At 38.3% G+C, this 18,173-nt stretch overlaps 1 protein-coding gene across 1 annotated transcript in view; it reads left to right on the forward strand.

The window, feature by feature from the left end:
- Window positions 1-18,173, forward strand: part of DOCK11 (dedicator of cytokinesis 11) — a gene marked incomplete at its 5' end in the record, with an annotated part of 190,438 nt that overhangs the window by 103,138 nt on the left and 69,127 nt on the right. The window contains 8 exons of the mRNA XM_082680876.1: window positions 240-358; window positions 2,154-2,223; window positions 2,305-2,430; window positions 3,372-3,443; window positions 4,341-4,487; window positions 8,057-8,140; window positions 11,718-11,829; window positions 14,025-14,203. Coding sequence (XP_082537002.1) covers window positions 240-358; window positions 2,154-2,223; window positions 2,305-2,430; window positions 3,372-3,443; window positions 4,341-4,487; window positions 8,057-8,140; window positions 11,718-11,829; window positions 14,025-14,203 — 909 coding nt within the window. The remainder of the gene's footprint in view (window positions 1-239; window positions 359-2,153; window positions 2,224-2,304; window positions 2,431-3,371; window positions 3,444-4,340; window positions 4,488-8,056; window positions 8,141-11,717; window positions 11,830-14,024; window positions 14,204-18,173) is intronic.

The following is an 18,173-nucleotide window of genomic DNA, read 5'->3' on the forward strand; positions in this document are numbered from 1 at the left end:
CCCAGTTATACTTATCTTCAATAGAGCATTTAATATTAAATGAACTAACAGAATCTGAGTGCCAAACTAGAGATGTGGCTAAAGTAACTGACAAAGTCCCCTATCCCCTGAAGCTCGTGTTTAAAGTGAGCTTATATTCTAGTGAATGTAGTTTTCATTACTTAATTTTTTGTTGTTTCACCTTTGCAAGTTATATCATATTTTGGTTTATTTTCATAACTAATAATGACTTATTTTAGTGTTTGCATGCCATGGAGATCCAAGTCATGATACAGTTTCTGCCTGTAATTCTTATGCAACTCTTCCGAGTCCTCACAAATATGACCCATGAAGATGACGTGCCTATCAACTGCACCATGTGAGTTTCAGTGTCGTAATACCAAGAAGCAACTTTTGTTTCCTTTTGCATTTCTTCATGTGAAATATAAATTTATCTTCCAAATGAGAACCCCAAAGTCAGAAATCTAATATCAGTTTTCTCTAGTTTCATACTTCTCAGACCAGGGGACTTATATCCCCAGGGACAGATGATACCAGAAACCATAGGATAAACTTCCTCAACCAGAGGTTCTAAAGCTGCTGCATGTTAGAAGCTTTTAAAAATGTCTGTTCCCGGACGATACTTCATACCAATTAAACCAGAATCTCTGAAGGTGGAACTCAGCATCAGTATTTTTTTTTTTAAGTTTCCCTGATGATTCCCTAATGCAAGGGAGTTTGAGAACCATTGCCCTTGACCAGTCTTGTCCAATAGAACTTTCTCCAGTCATGGAAATGTTCTATACCTGTGCTTTCCAATATGGTGGCCATTAGGCACATTTAGCTGTTGAGCACTTGAAATGTGGCTAGTGTAACTGAGGAACTGAAGGTTTTTTTTGTTTTTTTTCTTTGCGGTACGCGGGCCTCTCACCGCTGTGGCCTCTCCCGTGCGGGGCACAGGCTCTGGACGCGCAGGCCCAGCGGCCATGGCTCAAGGGCCCAGCCGCTCCGCGGCATGTGGGATCCTCCCGGACCGGGGCACGAACCCGCGTCCCCTGCATCGGCAGGCGGACTCTCAACCACTGCACCACCAGGGAAGCCCAGGAACTGAAGTGTTAATCGTAGTTAATTTTAATTCATTTAATCGCCACTTGTGACTAGTGGCTCTCACATTGGACAGAGTGGCCCTAGGCCATCAAATTGTACTCGAAAGAATAATGGAGTGTTCTTTTTATATGAAAACAAACAAGGATATATTGTAGAGTAGGATGCAAAATGCACCTGAATTTTGAAATTAAAACAGGAGTTTTCCAAAAAATTGTGAGCTCAGTGCTGGCTCTTTCTGGCTTTGCTGCTTCTGCTGTTGCCACTTCTGTTGAGCCTGTCTGGAGCCTCAGGGCTGAGGCTCCACACACCTCCATACTGTTTGCTCTTCTCTGCTGCTGGGCATAGTCTGGTTGCAAATTTAAAAAGCATTATTCTAGCCCAGTTGTTCTGAAAATGTGGTTCCCAGACCAGCAGCATCAATATCACCTAGGAGCTTATTAAAAATGCTAATCATTGAACTTCACCCCAGACCTAAAAAATCAGAAACTCTGGGAGAGGGGTGAGCACTGTACCCTCCAGGTGTTTCTGAGGCACGCTAAAGTTGGAGAACCACTGCTGGTCTCATAATTTTAAAACTTTCTATGAATCTTAGGTTTACTTCCAATTTTAGTTCATATCATTATACCTGCTCTGTCTCTCCCTTCCCTTTTCCCCAATCTGTTGTCATGCTTAACATTTTTTTTCTATTCTTTTCCTTTTATTCTCACTAGAGTGGATTTCAATATTTACCTTACTGAAGGTGTTTTTTTTTTTTTTTTTTTTACACTATATGGTAGTTATGACCACACTTCAAATGTGGTTTAGAAAGGAGATGAAATATCTGGGTTGCCAAAATAGAATATCCATCTTTTGAACCAGGAAACATATTTTACAAGACCCTGAGCGTGTTAGATGCTGAAATCTCTGTTAGACCCCAACTAAGATGACATTTAATGCGGTCACCTCACCTTTAATTATTCAGGCAGTATTAGGTATTTTTAGGGTTAAGTATGATGGTTTTATCGAACAGTCAAACTGTAGTGGTTAATTGTAGCCTGACATGCTGACTTTTGTGAATGTTGTTTCAGGGTTCTCTTACATATCGTATCAAAGTGCCATGAAGAAGGCTTGGATAATTATTTAAGATCCTTCATAAAGGTTTGTGGAGTAAAGCTTTCTTTCTGAGCAGCTTGTCTTCTGAGAGAATTTTGTCTCACAGCTCGTTTTCTTTGATTGTAGTATAGCTTCCGACCTGAAAAACCCAGTACTCCTCAGGCCCAGCTGATACATGAAACTCTGGCTACTACGATGATAGCGGTATTGAAACAGTCTGCAGACTTTTTAGCAATAAACAGACTGCTAAAGGTAAGGGCACAGGACACGGCAGGCAAGAAAAGCAGCCAGAGATATGCTTGTTTGATACCCTCCCATTTCACTTCTAGTCTTTCATCGTTTCCTCGTGTGACTTTCCTTTTCCTCACCACTTTACCTACACATCCTTTTCCCCCAAGTTCTCCACAGAACCTCCTTCATTCCCTTCACCCTTCCCACCCCATCCTGCCCACAGTCGCATGTGTAATACGAAGAATTTTGGAGGAGATAGACCTGGGCTAGAATCCTCTATTCACTGCATAATAGTTCTGTGACCCGGAGCCTGTTACTTAGCAGTCCTGAGCCTCCACTTCCTCACTTCTAAAATATAAGCAAAGCATTTAACGTGTTGTTTCTGGCACATAGTAGGCACTCAAATGGTGGCTCTTATTATTGTCATGTTTTTACTATTCCTGTTAATAATGGTAGAATTTCAATTTTGGGTATTTTAGGATGTATCTGCTTGAGGCTTCTCTGTACCCTTCAAATTACACTTACACAAACACCTCTGCTACTTGGGCTGGCCCCAGTGTTGTACCAAGGGCAGGGTTGGGTCCCCCACTGGGTGCAGGCCATAATACAATTCACTGTCTATAGAGAATCTAAAAGCAATACTAAAGTAAACTAAAAGTTGGTTTGCTCTTATCACCACATGTAGGCAACTCAAAGCAGTGTCAGTGATAAAACACCCCTCCCCACTGAGTTAAACATTCCCACCAAACAGCCTTTGTACATCACCAGCCAGCCCTAAGGTACACTACTACCTTTTTGCCAACACAATTTGAAGGTATCCTGTGGGACTTGGACAATTGCGATCACTTTAAAATGTTACTAAAGTTCAGAGACAAAATCCATAGTGATTCGTCAACCTCTGCTAAGCTTCAAGGATTTGGGTAACTATTAAAGATTGATTTGTATTTATTTGTTTATTTTAGTACTCATGGTTTTTCTTTGAAATTATTGCAAAGTCTATGGCCACATACTTGTTGGAAGAGAATAAAATTAAGGTAAGTAGGCTCAAGAATAATATTTAACATAGACAAAGAAGGCTAATCTTATTCACAGGTAGCCGTGACATGCAAATCCTCTTTTATATTTTAAGGGCTCTTAGCCCTTAGCTTTTTCAATTTTGCTTAAAACAAGCAAAAAAACAATGGATGTATTGCAAAAATCTGACAGTTCATATGTTTTCAAAGTCTGATCGTCAGAGACTCTTCCACATAGTTTCCTGCGAGGTATTTGCCATGTTAAATGCATTATCTTTGAAGCTTTCCCTTTGTCTTGTGGTTTTAAAATGTCTATGTCAGAACATTCATTTGGAAGAAGAACAAGTACCAAATAAGAAAGAACCATTCTCTTAGAAAGGTCGAAGGCATGTACAAAGTTAAAAACACTTTATGTAATAATACATGTGCTCCTGGCATGTGCTGTATACATTTAGTCATATTTTTGAACTCTTTCGAAAGTACAAAGAAATTTTCTTAGCTATAGGACTTGAAAGCTAAGATTTGTGAAGTAAAAAATATTCACCTCATACTTAGCATTTTTATCAGAAACTTCACAGAGCAGGTTTACTAAAATTGAGATGCATGGATACATGTATACTTTGTGTGTCAGGAAAAACATGGAATGAACAAACGGATGTGTCTGTATCTCAGGAACATGATTCCAAAGCTGGGTCAGAATGACCTACTCTTGTTCATGATTTCAGTCAGTTATGGTATTAGATGTCCAGATAGTTCCTATAATGATCTAAAGTATACACTGAACTAGCCATGTCATTTTTAAGTTGGGAGAAAAACTCCAGTTAAAAACACATTTTTATACAGAATGTGTCTGAAAATAAAAACAGCAATTGATTTAGATCTTTTGCAACTCTTTTTTCTATGCCTATTTAATTTAAGCTTCCCAGAGGCCAGAGATTTTCTGAGGCATATCATCATGTCTTACATTCATTGCTTCTTGCAATAATTCCTCACGTGACTATTCGCTATGCAGAGATTCCTGACGAGTCCAGAAACGTCAATTATAGTTTGGCTAGCTTCCTGAAGGTGAGTTAAAGGCAGCCAGCACATGGTAAGGAATTATTCTTCACCAATATGGTCTTTAAAGCCAAAGAAAAAAAATTACCTACTTTCTAGAGACTCAGCTAGGCTGCTGGAGAAACTTTTGACTGAATTAATCCATCAATTCAGTTAAACAGCCATGTTTGATCCCCCACCCGCAATGGTTAATTAATTAAATCAGAGGTCCCACATAGGTGGCTTAACCAGAAGGCACATCTTGCTGGTTTTACATGGTGTTTCTCAGAAATATTGATTTGAATGCCTTTAGGTGGGGCATGTACTTTCTAGGTTGCCACAAACCCCACCACTCCTTAATATACCCCGACACTCTTTTTTTTTTTTTTTTTTTTTTTTGCGGTACGTGGGCCTCTCACTGTTGTGGCCTCTCCCGTTGCGGAGCACAGGCTCCGGACGTGCAGGCTCAGCGGCCGTGGCTCACGGGCCCAGCTGCTCCGCGGCATGTGGGATCCTCCCGGACCGGGGCACGAACCCGTGTCCCCTGCATCGGCAGACGGACTCTCAACCACTGCGCCACCAGGGAAGCCCACCCCAACGCTCTTTATACATTTAAATAGCTTCTCTGACCCTGTTGGCCTCTGAGTTTGTAGCTCTTGAACTAAAGGCACAGTCTACACGTTGCTAATATAATCACCATCTACTTGTTGCTAATACATGTAAATGAAAATGGTTGATTTTGGTCAGTGAGACTATTTTGAGAGATGTCAGAAACTCCTATATTTATGAAAGATAGCACGTTTCTCATTGTTGTATTTCGTTATTCTCCGTATGTAAAGGGCAGTGCTGGAATGCGATTGTTCTAGAAAGTGGGTAATAATAATATTTGATTTGCTGCAGAGAAGGGGCATGGGTTTGTAAGGCACTTAGTTTTTACTTCTCTCCACTCCCCATCTTCTCACAGCCTTTCATCATGTCTCAACCTTATCTTAAGAACCTCATAGTCAGTAATCCACCCAAGCAGTTTTAGTATCTCACATACCCTTGTTTTCTTATTAAAAATTCACAACTAGGTTTCAGGTCTCCAGAGCATGATTTTCTGATGTAAGACCTCTGTTTACCAGAATTAAAACAAAGTTTTAACACTATTACATGAGCCCTTTTGTGTATTAAAAACCAAACATCCACATATCTTTTTAAAGTAAAGATGAGACTATTTGAAATATAAAACCTCCGTTTCTTCCATGGAGTTTAAACTTAAAGTTTGCTGTGTAAACAGAATAGAACATAGTCGATTTAATAGCAGTATTTACCTCATTCAAGTCAACAAACATTTGTCTTCTATGTGAGAATCCAAAGATGTGAGAGGCTATCTCTGTAATTATATTCCAATACATGTACAAGATCAAGTGTGATGACTGCTGTACTGAAAATACAAACAAAATACAATTGGAAAACAAGAAAGGGAGGGATTAGGACCAGGTAGTATGAACAGAGACTAGAAGAATAGTTCCCCAAGACAGGGTTGAGGGTGTTTCAGGTAGAGGATTCATGAGCAAAGATGAGATATATGCATTCAAGAATTGTTCGGGGAAGAGCAAGAAAGTCATTGTGCAGAGTTTAGGATGTGTGGAGGTAGAGCTGGAAAGACCATCTGATGCCAGATGATGAAAGGCCTTGAATGTCAGGCTAAGGGATTTAGATTCGGAGCTATATGCCATGGAGCTGTCTATATACCAGAGATTTTGGAAGAGGTGAGGAAAAAGCCTGAGTCAAGGCAACCAGTTAGAAGACCAGTCTTTCTCCCCTGTCTGCCTGGCAGAGTCCATTCATCTTTTAGGCTCAACTCTTTCCTAACCTTCCCACACAGGGCTGATCACCCCTTCTGTTGTTTACCCGTCCTTTACATACTTGTATAACTTTTTATTGTGCTGTATTTTAATTGTTTGTTTGTTTATTTGTCTTTACCATTAGACAAGACTAAAGACCATATCTTATTCACCTTTGTATTTCTCTAGAATGTAATGCATTGTTTCAAACACAGATCCTCAAAATGTTTTTGGATGAACAGATAAATATAAGCCTACCTCATTAATCCAGGTGAGAGGTCATGAGGCAGTGGAAGTTGAAAGGAGAGATGAGAAGTGAGATACAAATGGCTGATTAATCAAATATTGAGTTCCTTCTATTTCACAGGGTTACTGTAGGTACCATGGAGAACATAAGAAAAAGGGATCGTTCCTATTGTCCTCTCTAGGTGAAAACAGGAAAATAATAAGGAAAACACAAGCTAGTATAAAGTGTTTAAAGGGCCCTGTAGACCAAGGTGGTTAATGAAAATGGGCTTCATCATTGAAGAATGGGCAGGATTATGTAGAAGCAGTGATAGAATTGCTAGCTAGACTTGGCATGAGCAGAGACCCAGAGGTGGGAATGCACAGTGCATCTTGAGTGGGTGATAAGTAGATGAGCTGTATTGGGAGATAAAACTGGAAAAGTAGGTTGGGACAAGATTGTGAGTGCCCTTGAATGCCAAGCTAAGGAGTTTGAAATTATATTAGAGGCAATAGGGAACTGTTGAAAGCTTTGGGGAAGAAAGGTGACATGATTAGGGCTAGGACTTAGAGATTAATCTGGAAGCAGTTGGATGGAAAGATTAGTGGCAGGAAGACAGGTTTGGAGGATAACTGCAGTTGTGCTGTTGCAAGGTAATGAAAGCCTTAACCAGGAGAGTGATAGTAGGAAAATATGAACAACTAGTAGGGTTGTCACAGAGGAAGAATGTTTTGTAGGCCAAGACTTCACAGGGCCCAAAGAAGAACTTCACTTTTGGCCTGAAATGTTCACATAGGCAAGCCCCGCTAACCACCCTCCAGTTCACTTTGAGCTTTGAGAGTTAACCAAAATGAGGCAGTATAGCTAATAGATTACATATCAATATATATGCGTATATATGTTTATATACATATATGTGTATATATATGTATACATGTATTTGTGTGTGTATATATATGTGTATCTATATCTTAGTTTGAAAATTATACAGTTGAGTCCCAATTCCAATGATAAGTCATTTGCCCTTTATCTCTCTCTTTTTTTAAAAAATAAATTTATTTATTTTATTTATTTATTTTTGGCTGCATTGGGTCTTCATTGCTGGGCTCAGGCTCTCTCTAGTTGCGGTGTGCATGCTTCTCATTGCGGTGGCTTCTCGTTGCGGAGCACGGGCTCTAGGCGTGCAGGCTTCAGTAGTTGTGGCACGCTGGCTCAGTAATTGTGACTTGCGGGCTCTCAGAGTGCAGGCTCAGTAGTTGTGGCACACGGGCTTAATTGCTCCGCAGCATGGGGGATCTTCCCGGACCAGGGATCGAACCCGTGTCCCCTGCACTGGCAGGCAGATTCTTAACCATTGTGCCACCAGGGAAGTCCCCCTTTATCTCTTTAAGGTCACCTAAATCTCTGAAAGTTTTTCTATTATCTGTAAAAGTGAGAATGTCATCCCCTTATTGTGAAAAAATTTAAAATTTTTTGAATTTTAAAAACTTGACAGACCTTTAGAATTATGTAACTAACTGTTCATTTTGATTTGGTTCCTATAGCGCTGTCTGACACTAATGGATAGAGGATTTGTTTTCAATTTGATAAATGACTATATATCTGGATTCAGCCCCAAAGATCCTAAGGTAAGTTATAAGGACATAACTGCAGTGGGTGTCAGACATTAGAGTGTGAGAACAATGGTGACATTCTCCTCTGGAGGATTTGGAACTGCTGTTTTCATTTAGGTGCTTTGACTAGAGTTATACCTCAAAGCAGGGAATAATGGATAGTGTTTTGGGGGTCCCCAATACTACCCCGTGTTTGATGGTTCACTAGAATGACTCACAGGACGTACTCATGGCTAAGATTCATTACAGTGACACAAAGAGGATGCTCAGTTGGATCAATAAGGGGAAAAGACATCAAGTGGAGTCCTTGGCAATCTACGTGTAGGCTTCCTGAGTGCCCTCCCTCCTGTGAAGGGTCACATAGAGCACATCCTCTCTCCAGCAGTGAAAATTGAGCCACATGTGTGCAACATTTCTCTTTAGGGAAGCCCATTTGAGACTCAGGGCTTAGGGGTTTTGTTGGGGGCTAGTTATGTATTTGGGGCTGGTCAGAATTTCCAGAGTCTTGGAAAGGACAGGAAAGCAGATGTTCACCATAAATCACATGGTTTGCACACTGCTGAACAGGTTGGCACAGAAGGCACAGTCTTATCATGTAGGAAATGTTTGTTTCAAGGTCTAATTTCCCACACCACAAAACAGAAAATCACAGGCCAATATCTTTGATGAACATAGACGCAAAAATCCTCAACAAAACATTAGCAGACTGAATTCAACAGTACATTAAAAGTGTCCTACAACATGATCAAGTGGGATTTATTCCAGGGATACAAGGATGGGTCAACATCCACAAATCAGTCAACCCGATTCATCACATTAATAAAATGAAGGATAAAAATCATATGGTCATCTCAATAGATGCAGAAGAAGCATTTGCTAAAATTTGACATCCATTTATGATAAAACCTCTCAACAGTGGGTATAGAGGGAACATACCTTAACATAATAAAGTCCATATATGACAAACCCATAGCTAACATCATACCCAACAGTGAAAAACTGAAAGCTTTTCCTCTAAGATCAGGAACAAGGGGCTTCCCTGGTGGCACAGTAGTTAAGAATCTGCCTGCCAATGCAGGGGACATGGGTTCGATCCCTGGCCCAGGAAGATTCCACATGCCGTGGAGCAACTAAGCCCGCGTGCCACGACTACTGAAGCCCGTGTGCCTAGAGCCCGTGCTCCACAACAAGAGAAGCAATGAGAAGCCCGTGCACCACAACGAAGAGTAGCGCCTGCTCGCTGCAACTAGAGAAAGCCCGCGCGCAGCAACAAAGATCCAACGCAGCCAAAAAAAAAAAAAAGATCAGGAACAAGACAAGGATGCCCACAGAAATTAGGCAAGAAAAAGAAAGAAAAGGCATCCAAATTGGAAAAGAAGAAGTAAAACTGTCGCTATTTGCAGATGACATGATAATACATACAGAAAACCCTAAAGACTACACCAAAACTCTGTTAGAACTAATAAATGAATTCAGTAATGTTGTATGATACAAAATCAACATATAGGAATCTGTGGTATTTCTATACACTAATAACAAACTATCAGCGAAATTAAGAAAACAATCCCACTTACAATTGCATCAAAAAGAATAAAATACCTAGGAATAAATTTAACCAAGGAGGTGAAAGACCTGTACACTGAAAACTATAAGACACTGATGAAAGAAAGTGAAGAAGCCACAAATAAATGGAAATATTCCATAATCATGGGTTGGAAGAATTAATATTGTTAAAATGTTCATACAACCCAAAACAATCTACAGATTCAGTGTATTCCCTATCAAAATTCCAGTGGTATATTTCACAGAACTAGAACGAATAATTCTAAAATTTTGTGTGAAACCACAAAAGATCCTGAATAGCCAAAACGATCTGAGAAAGAACAGAACTGGAGGTATCATGCGCCCTGATTTCAAACTATACTACAAAGCTATCGTAATCAAAACAGTATGGGACTGGCATAAAAACAGATACACAGATGAGCAGAACAAAACTGAGAGCCCAGAAATAAACCCATACATATATGAACAATAAGTTACAACAAAGGAGCAAAGCACATACAGTGGAGAAAAGACAGTCTCTTCAATGAAAGGTGTTGGGAAAACTAGACAGCCACATGTAAAAGAATGAAACTAGACCGCTCTCATACATCATAACACAAAAATTAACTCAAAATGGAGTAAAGACTTGAATGTAAGACCTGAAATCATAAAATTCCTATAAGAAGACGTAGGCAGTAACCTTATTGACATCCATCTTAGTGATGTTTTTGTGGATCTGACTCCAAAGGCAAAGGAAACAAAAGCAAAAATAAGCAAATGGGACTGCATCAAACTAGAAAGCTTTTACACAGTGATGGAAGCCATCATCAAAATGAAAAGGCAGCCTACTGAATGGGAGAAGATATTTGCAAATCATATATCCATCAAGGGGTTAATATCCAAAATATATAATGAACTAATACAATTCAACAACAACAAAAACAATCTGATTTACAAATGGGCAGAGGATCTGAATAGACATTTTTCTAAAGAAGACATACAGATGGCCAACAGCACATGGAAAGATGTTCAGCATCACTAATTGGGAAACACAGATCAAAACCACAATGAGACATCACCTCATAATCTGTTAGAATGGCTATTATTGAAAAGACAAGAAAGAACAAATGTTAGAGAGGATGTGGAGAAATGGGAACCCTCGTACACTGTTTGTGGGACTGTGAATTGGTGTAGCCACTGTGGAAAACAGTATGGAGATTCCTCAAAAACTTAGGAATAGAACTACCATAATATGACCCAACTTTTCCACTTCTGGGTATCTATCCAAAGAACATTAAAGCACTAATTCAAAATGATATGCACCCCTATGTTCACTGTGGCATCATTTACAGTCGCCAAGATAAGGAAATAACCTAAATGTCCATCAATGGATGAATGGATAAAGAAGATGTGGTATATATGTGTGTAAGTGTGTGTGTGTCTTTGTATGTGTATATATATAAAATGGAATACTACTCAAACATAAAAAAGAAAGAAATCCTGCCATTTTACAACGTGATGGACCTTAAAAGTATTATGCTAAGTGAAGTAAGTCAGATGGAAAGACAAATACCATATGATTTCGCTCACATGTGGAATGTAAAAAGAGAAACGAACCAAAAAAACCCCAAACAAACTCATAGATACAGAGAACAGATTAGTGATTACCAGAGGGGAAGAGGTTGGGGGGGGTGGGCAGAATGGTGAAGGGGGTGTAAACTGTATGCCGATGGATGGCAACTAGACTTGTGGTGATGATCACTTTGTAGTGTATACAGATGTCCAATTATAATGTTGTATACCTGAAACTTACATAATTAAAAAAAATCCAATTTCCCAAATGCCAGCCAATGACCAACCGTGCAAGCAGGCCTTTTTAAGGTGAGCAGTCTTAGACCTGCTATGTTAACTCTTTACTGCACAGGTCACATTTTAAGGTATGCCTAAAATACTAAACACTTCTGTTTTGAAAATTAATGCACTGTATTTAATCACTAAAATAGTAAATGACTACTAAATAGGAGTTCTGGTATAATTTCTTTGTGTTTAGGTCCTGGCTGAATACAAGTTTGAATTTCTGCAAACAGTTTGCAATCACGAACATTACATTCCTCTGAATTTGCCAATGGCATTTGCAAAACCTAAACTTCAGCGAGTTCAAGGTATGTATTTATGTTTTCCATCATTAGGGATTGTGTTTTCCTGTTTTTGGCTAGCGCTAGTATAGTGTAACGTTTTCTAGTTAAACCAGTCAATCTAAAGGTAATGTCAGAATTGTTACTATGTGAAGATAGGTTCGTTAATGGTACTCGGCATTTCCTTCATAGTGTCAGTGGTAGTATTCATAGAATGAAGAAATTAGGTGTGTTACATAGATTGCTGCTTAAACACAGATGTCAGATACCAGTTAAATTGCTCTCTGTAGTACTGTTTGGACTCTTATGTGAGACTGAATTAAGAAAAAACCATATAAATACATTTCTGCTGAATGGAACATCAAAAGAGAAGTATAAAGGCAGAGTAAAATAGTGATATGTATGTATTAAATTGATGAAATGCCTTCAGTTATCTCCATTGCTAGTTTTATTGAATGCTTTGTTGTGTAGCACTATTCTTATGTTACTATGTTTTTTATTTGTCCCTTTTCTTTTCATATATTAATTAGATTTTTTTTCATTTGCGGTGGACCGTTTGACTTCAGTAGGTAGGTTTAACTCGGTTCACTCTAAAGTAGTTTGCTGTCTTTAAAAACAATTGATTTCATGAATGGCTAAGATGGATGGGGGCTTTCTTTGCTTTTTAAATCCTCCCTAGCCAAGAAGAGGCTTTAGTTAATGTACCCAGAAAACCTAGGAGGTGGTGTATTTGTTAACTCTTAAAATCAGCTTGAGTGTTGATTGCTAGAAGAATCAACTTTAAAACACCGTCCTCAGAAAACAAGTTTTGGCTCAAGCCAGCATGGGGGGCTAGAGGGTAGCTGTTCTTTAAGTGTGTCTCATCTCTGCCAGGCTTGCCTCCCTTCTCTCTGACCCTGCTTAATGACTGCTTGGCCACAGTTTTGGAGGTTGGCTGAAACTACCTGATTCGATTTATTCAGACCCCTGAAGTAAAAAACCTTACTACCATTGTAAAGTCGACCCAGATAAGGCCACCTGGGTTAGTCCGTACTGGTTCTTGTGCATAGAAAGTGGTTGGGATTCACAAAAGAGCATGACCAATGGCAGAAAGGATATCAGCTACCTCGGTCTCTAGGAGGGTAGCTGCTGAGCACCAGTTTCAGTGCTTGAATGCCAGCCAGTGAAAATGGAGAAGAAATATTTAAAAACCCAAGCACCCGTATTCAACTGCTCCCTTATTAGATTCTGAGCATGTATAGCTCCGATACTTCCCCCAGTATTTATTGATGGCTTGAGGAATTCAGGGAAAAGAAGGGATGAGGATTTAGGATTAAATCTGATTTAGCATTTATTAAGTCCTAACTGAATATATAGCATTATATTAAGTGCTGAAGAGGCCAGAAAAGAAATGGAAAACATATCCTTCAGCTATATGGCCTAACTAAAATTAAAGGGTACGGGAGAGGAAATAAAGATAGTAGAAATTTACCGTAGAAATGACTAAACTTGGTCACAGTCCCTTCTGATTGCGACCCAATCAGTTTATAAGGCAAATCCCAACCAGGATATTAGCAGCTGGGATTTAAAATGGACTGAGGATCTAAAAGGAAGTGAAAGAAATAGTTTGAAGCGGTAATTTTATGAAATAAAAGATTTGTATTCGCGTGATGAATTTGAGTGAGATGAGGCTGTTTTTCTTATTGTTCTTGTACCCCATTGTATTGGGGCCGATATAGAACATTTACTAGAACAGTCAATAGTTAATACTGTTACAGTGATTCAGTTGTCTAGTTTCTCTTCCTTTTCCTACTTTACAAACAGATAAGTGAATCAAGTATTGCTGTAGAGAATTACTCCAATTTGTAGTTGTAACTAAATCTCTTCAGATATGAAGAAATGTGTTAAAACATTGCCAAATACAGTATTCTTTCATTCTAGATTTTACCCTAAGATTTCTAAGATTTGAAAAGCATCTCGAAAAACAAAGAATTCTAGGGACTGTCTTACCGACTGAAATTATCATTAAGGCTATCATCTAGCCCCAATGATGAGTGCTCGTATCTTGTAAAATTTTGCATGCTTATTCTGTATGATAAAAGAACTGTTCATATTTGTTAATAATAACAATATAGTTCCTGCTAACATGGTCACATATGACTAAGTAATAAATATAGTGCTTTAATGTTAAAGTAATTTTTGAATATTTTTATAAATGGGTTTTAAATTTCATTATACTGCAGATTCAAATCTTGAATACAGTTTATCAGATGAGTATTGCAAGCATCACTTCTTGGTTGGTCTACTTCTGAGGGAAACCTCCATTGCTCTTCAAGACAATTATGATATCAGATATACAGCTATCTCTGTCATAAAGAATCTTTTGATAAAACATGCATTTGACACTAGATACCAGCATAAGGTAAGGATGTTCGTATCATCATCAGTATCACATTAGTTAGTTTCTAAGAAGATTTTATGTTCAAGGTGAAGTTTTCAGCAAGGAACATTACAGGAGGATTGATGAAGTTATTTTTACAAATACGTTTTGTTTCCGTTTCAAATGATTAGGTTTTAAAAATACTGTTCAGATAACTGTTGAAGAAGAACACTGGTTTTTCAAATCATGTCTAAAGAACAGCACAGCCGCTTCATGATTTGTTACATAAACTAGAATTTTTTTAAAAAACTCTTACACGATTATAGCCATGTGCACTCTTTCAAATACACGCCTTAATATATATCCTTAAATATATCTCCCTAAATAAATGCTATTATTGATTAGTAACTGATTAATAGTGACACATTAAGTATGTCCAATATATAAAAGATGTAAATATGAGGTTTTTCTTCTTACTGAAAAAATGTAGGTGTGGCTGTAAACCTTCCATACATTACACACTGTCTATGTGTGAAGGCCACAGCTGCAGTTGCTTTTTGCCGCACCTTTAACTTAATATACGGGGATGGAGGGTATATTCAAATCTTATTAACGTTATACCCTATGGGCTTCAAATAGTAGATGGCAAACTGTATGGATTTAGAATAACCTAACTTACTTACCTGGCTCAAGGTAACATATTATTTCATAATTAAGAATTTGTCCCTTTGTTTTACATTCAAATTTAAATAAAATTATCATGTCATTTATTTACTTTGGAAAGCTGACTTGGAGATAGATCTTATTCTTTTTCTGCAGTATTCCCATTTGTCCTTAAAAAACAGAAAATGCCTGCCAGCTACATCCAATTAGATTTCTTTAATTATGAAGATTTGTTTTACTTACAGATTTTGCTAGTTTTCTTCATATAATTCTATCCTAAAGTAGACTTAAACTCTTTAGCTTTCAGATGTTATTACTTACTGCAATTTGCATCGTTTTTTCCCACATTATAGTTATAACAACATACTCCCATTTTGTATGGTTTGCTCTCTTATGTGCCACTTTTTGTGTGTGTGTGAATGTTGATATTGACTTAACGTAAGTTAACTGGCATAATATATCTAAATGAAAAGATATCTTAAAGTCATCCATTCCAACCAAGCTTTGTTAAAGCTTTAAAAATGCCAGTTACCACTGGGCTCTGTTTGTACCTAGTAGTAGCGGAGGAAAATGTCTTTAGCCATGATTTCAAAGAATTTGTGGGAAAAGTACAAAATGAAGTTCCTGTTCTTAAAGCAGGAAGTTGTATTTTTTCCCCTGCCTCCTTAGATGAAAGTGAAGGAATATCGGATTTCACTAGTGTCTTACCTGGAGGTAGAATTTTAAATATTTTATATCACATATTTGCACATGATTTACTTTTTAAAATTCTGAGAGCAGTATATGTACTCACATGCACACACACACATCACTGTTGTTATCTGTAAATAATACTCTGCCTCTTTGAGTGTTTGAGGTTTTAGACTATGGGAAAGATTGAGATGCCAGCCTCATTACCCTTTCAGTAATTTCTAAAGCCCTTTCTTTGTTCAAAATCTTCTGACAGGTTTTAAGTGTGTATAGGATTCTCCCCAGTAAAACTTTGCTTCATGGACCTGCTTCATTCCCTTTCTCTGTATGGTCCAAAGACTTCACAGGTGGCCTGAGTAAGAGGTCATTTGTCAAATATTGATACATTCACTTAAAACATGTTCACCATTAATGATGATGCCAAGGTGAGGACAGAGAGGGGAGCTTTAAGCCCCTATAATTTCCATTGGGTCCCCCAAAGTGACCCCAAATAAAAATACAGTCAAGAAAAAAATTCTTCCTGTGGAAAGGCTGCTTTGAGACTAGATCTCCTAGTCACCGCCACCCCTCATTCCAACCATGTTGCCTTCCTCAGCCTCTCCTCTAATGAAATTATGGAGATGTCACTGGTCCCTATTATGTGCTACTCAAAAACTGCTTTGGGAGCCCTCCTAATACCATGAGACATCTTTCCTACCCAGAACAAGAATATCCAACATCTAACATTTATCCTGGGGTCTGTATTAGTTCCTGTACCACTGCAAGTGATGTTGACTCCTGAGAATTGCAATTTCTACTTGGACTGTGGGCAGATTTTTTTTCTTTTTTTTTTTTTTAATGGTAATCTTACACACATGTTAAAAAAGAGAATCAAAATGCCTCCCTCCCATTCCTTACCTCCATGCCTCAATTCATCTCTCCAGAAGCAACTACTGTTATCAGTTTCTTATATAAACTTCTATTTTATGCATGCACAAGCCAATATGCTATATATGTGTATATATATAAATATATAATAGAAACCATTATGCATTTTCCTTTTGTCATTTAACAATATAGCCTGAAGATTTGATCTGTATTTATTTTAAATCTGCATAGTATTCCATCATATGGATATACCTTATTCTATTTATCTAAACTGTCTTCTGTTAATAGATTCTTAGATGGTTTTCTGTCTTTTGTGCAGACAAAACTTTTAATGTATTTGCCCTGACTGCATGCTTTCCTGTGTTCCTGTTCACCTGAGAAAGGTGCAGTATCTCCTTCCCTAGTGATCATTCACTATCAGAACTAAAATGAATTCCCATCTAGAAGCTATAATGTTAATAATAGTAGCTAAAATTTATTGAGGACTCACTATATGCCAGGCACTGTATTAAACATTAGCTTACATGAATTAATGTCACTGTTATTATCCCCATCTTACTAAAGAGAAAACTGTGGTTGTGACTTGATCACAATCAAGTAACTAGTAACAGGAGAGCTGGAATTCATGTGTCTAAAATTCAAAATCTGTGCTCTTAACCACTAGACTATACTGCCTCTCAAATCTTAAGTGGGACCCTGGAAAATTAGAGAACTGCCGAGAAAGGGTGATGATGATGGTGGAAACTCTTGAAATCAAAGCCATGTGAAGAATAAAGGAAAGTAGTAACAGCTATTTAGCCTTGTGAAGAGTGAATTAAGACAATTTGTGGTAATTGTCTCCAAATATTTAAAGGGTTGCCATGTAAAGTGGAAGTGGGCTATAACTAGCAGGTAGAACTTAACTGCTAAAGGATTTTTCTAACAGAACCTCTGAAAGGGGTGGAGTGTTTAAGAAGTTTAAAAACTAACCGTCTGTCAAGGATGCAGGTAAGGGCTGTTCTTGCCTTGAGCAGGATATTGAACTAGATCAGTGGTTCTCAAACCTCAGTGCACATCAGCACCATCTGGGGCAGATTCCTGGGACCCAGCCCAGACCTACTGAACCAGAATCTCCTAGCGATAGAGACTGTTACTGATTAGGGTTGTGTATTAGAAGTAGGTCTGTTAAGAGTTCCTGAAACTCACAAAAGAGGAAGTACAAATGGACAATTAACATATGAAAAATTGTTCAATTTCAAGAATAAATGGAACTATGAGACACTATTGATCTGTATTCTGTAGGTTAACCATTGTACCCTAGAGGCCTTATCTAAGTCTACAGACAAACCTCCCAAAGTCCTAAAGTATGGAGGGCAACTCTTGTGCCATCACAACCACTGGTTTGGCTGATCTGAATGTATGTCCATATCTGGTGAGGAATGTCTGTAGCTGAGAAAAGCAATAAATAAATTCGTATAAGAGGCACCACATTCATTAAGATGACCAGTGGCCAGCTTCACGTGCATATTTACAAATATATCAGTCTCCCAAGTTGCATAATTGATTTAGGGGGCCAAGATCACGTTATTTTAATTGCAGCTTTACTCAAAGCAAAGACATATTTCTTGAATGAATACAGTAATTCACCATTTTTTTACTTCCATCTATTCATTCATTCAGCTAATGTATATTGACCATATACTGTGTGCCCAGGCACTGGGGATGAAGCAGTGAACAAGACAGACAGGATCCCTGCTCTCCTCAAACTCAACCCTTGCTGGAGTTAAAGAGCAGGACTAATATGATCTGCTAT

The sequence above is a fragment of the Grampus griseus genome (genome assembly GCF_964374135.1).
Source record: "Grampus griseus genome assembly, chromosome: X".
NCBI lineage: Eukaryota > Metazoa > Chordata > Mammalia > Artiodactyla > Delphinidae > Grampus > Grampus griseus.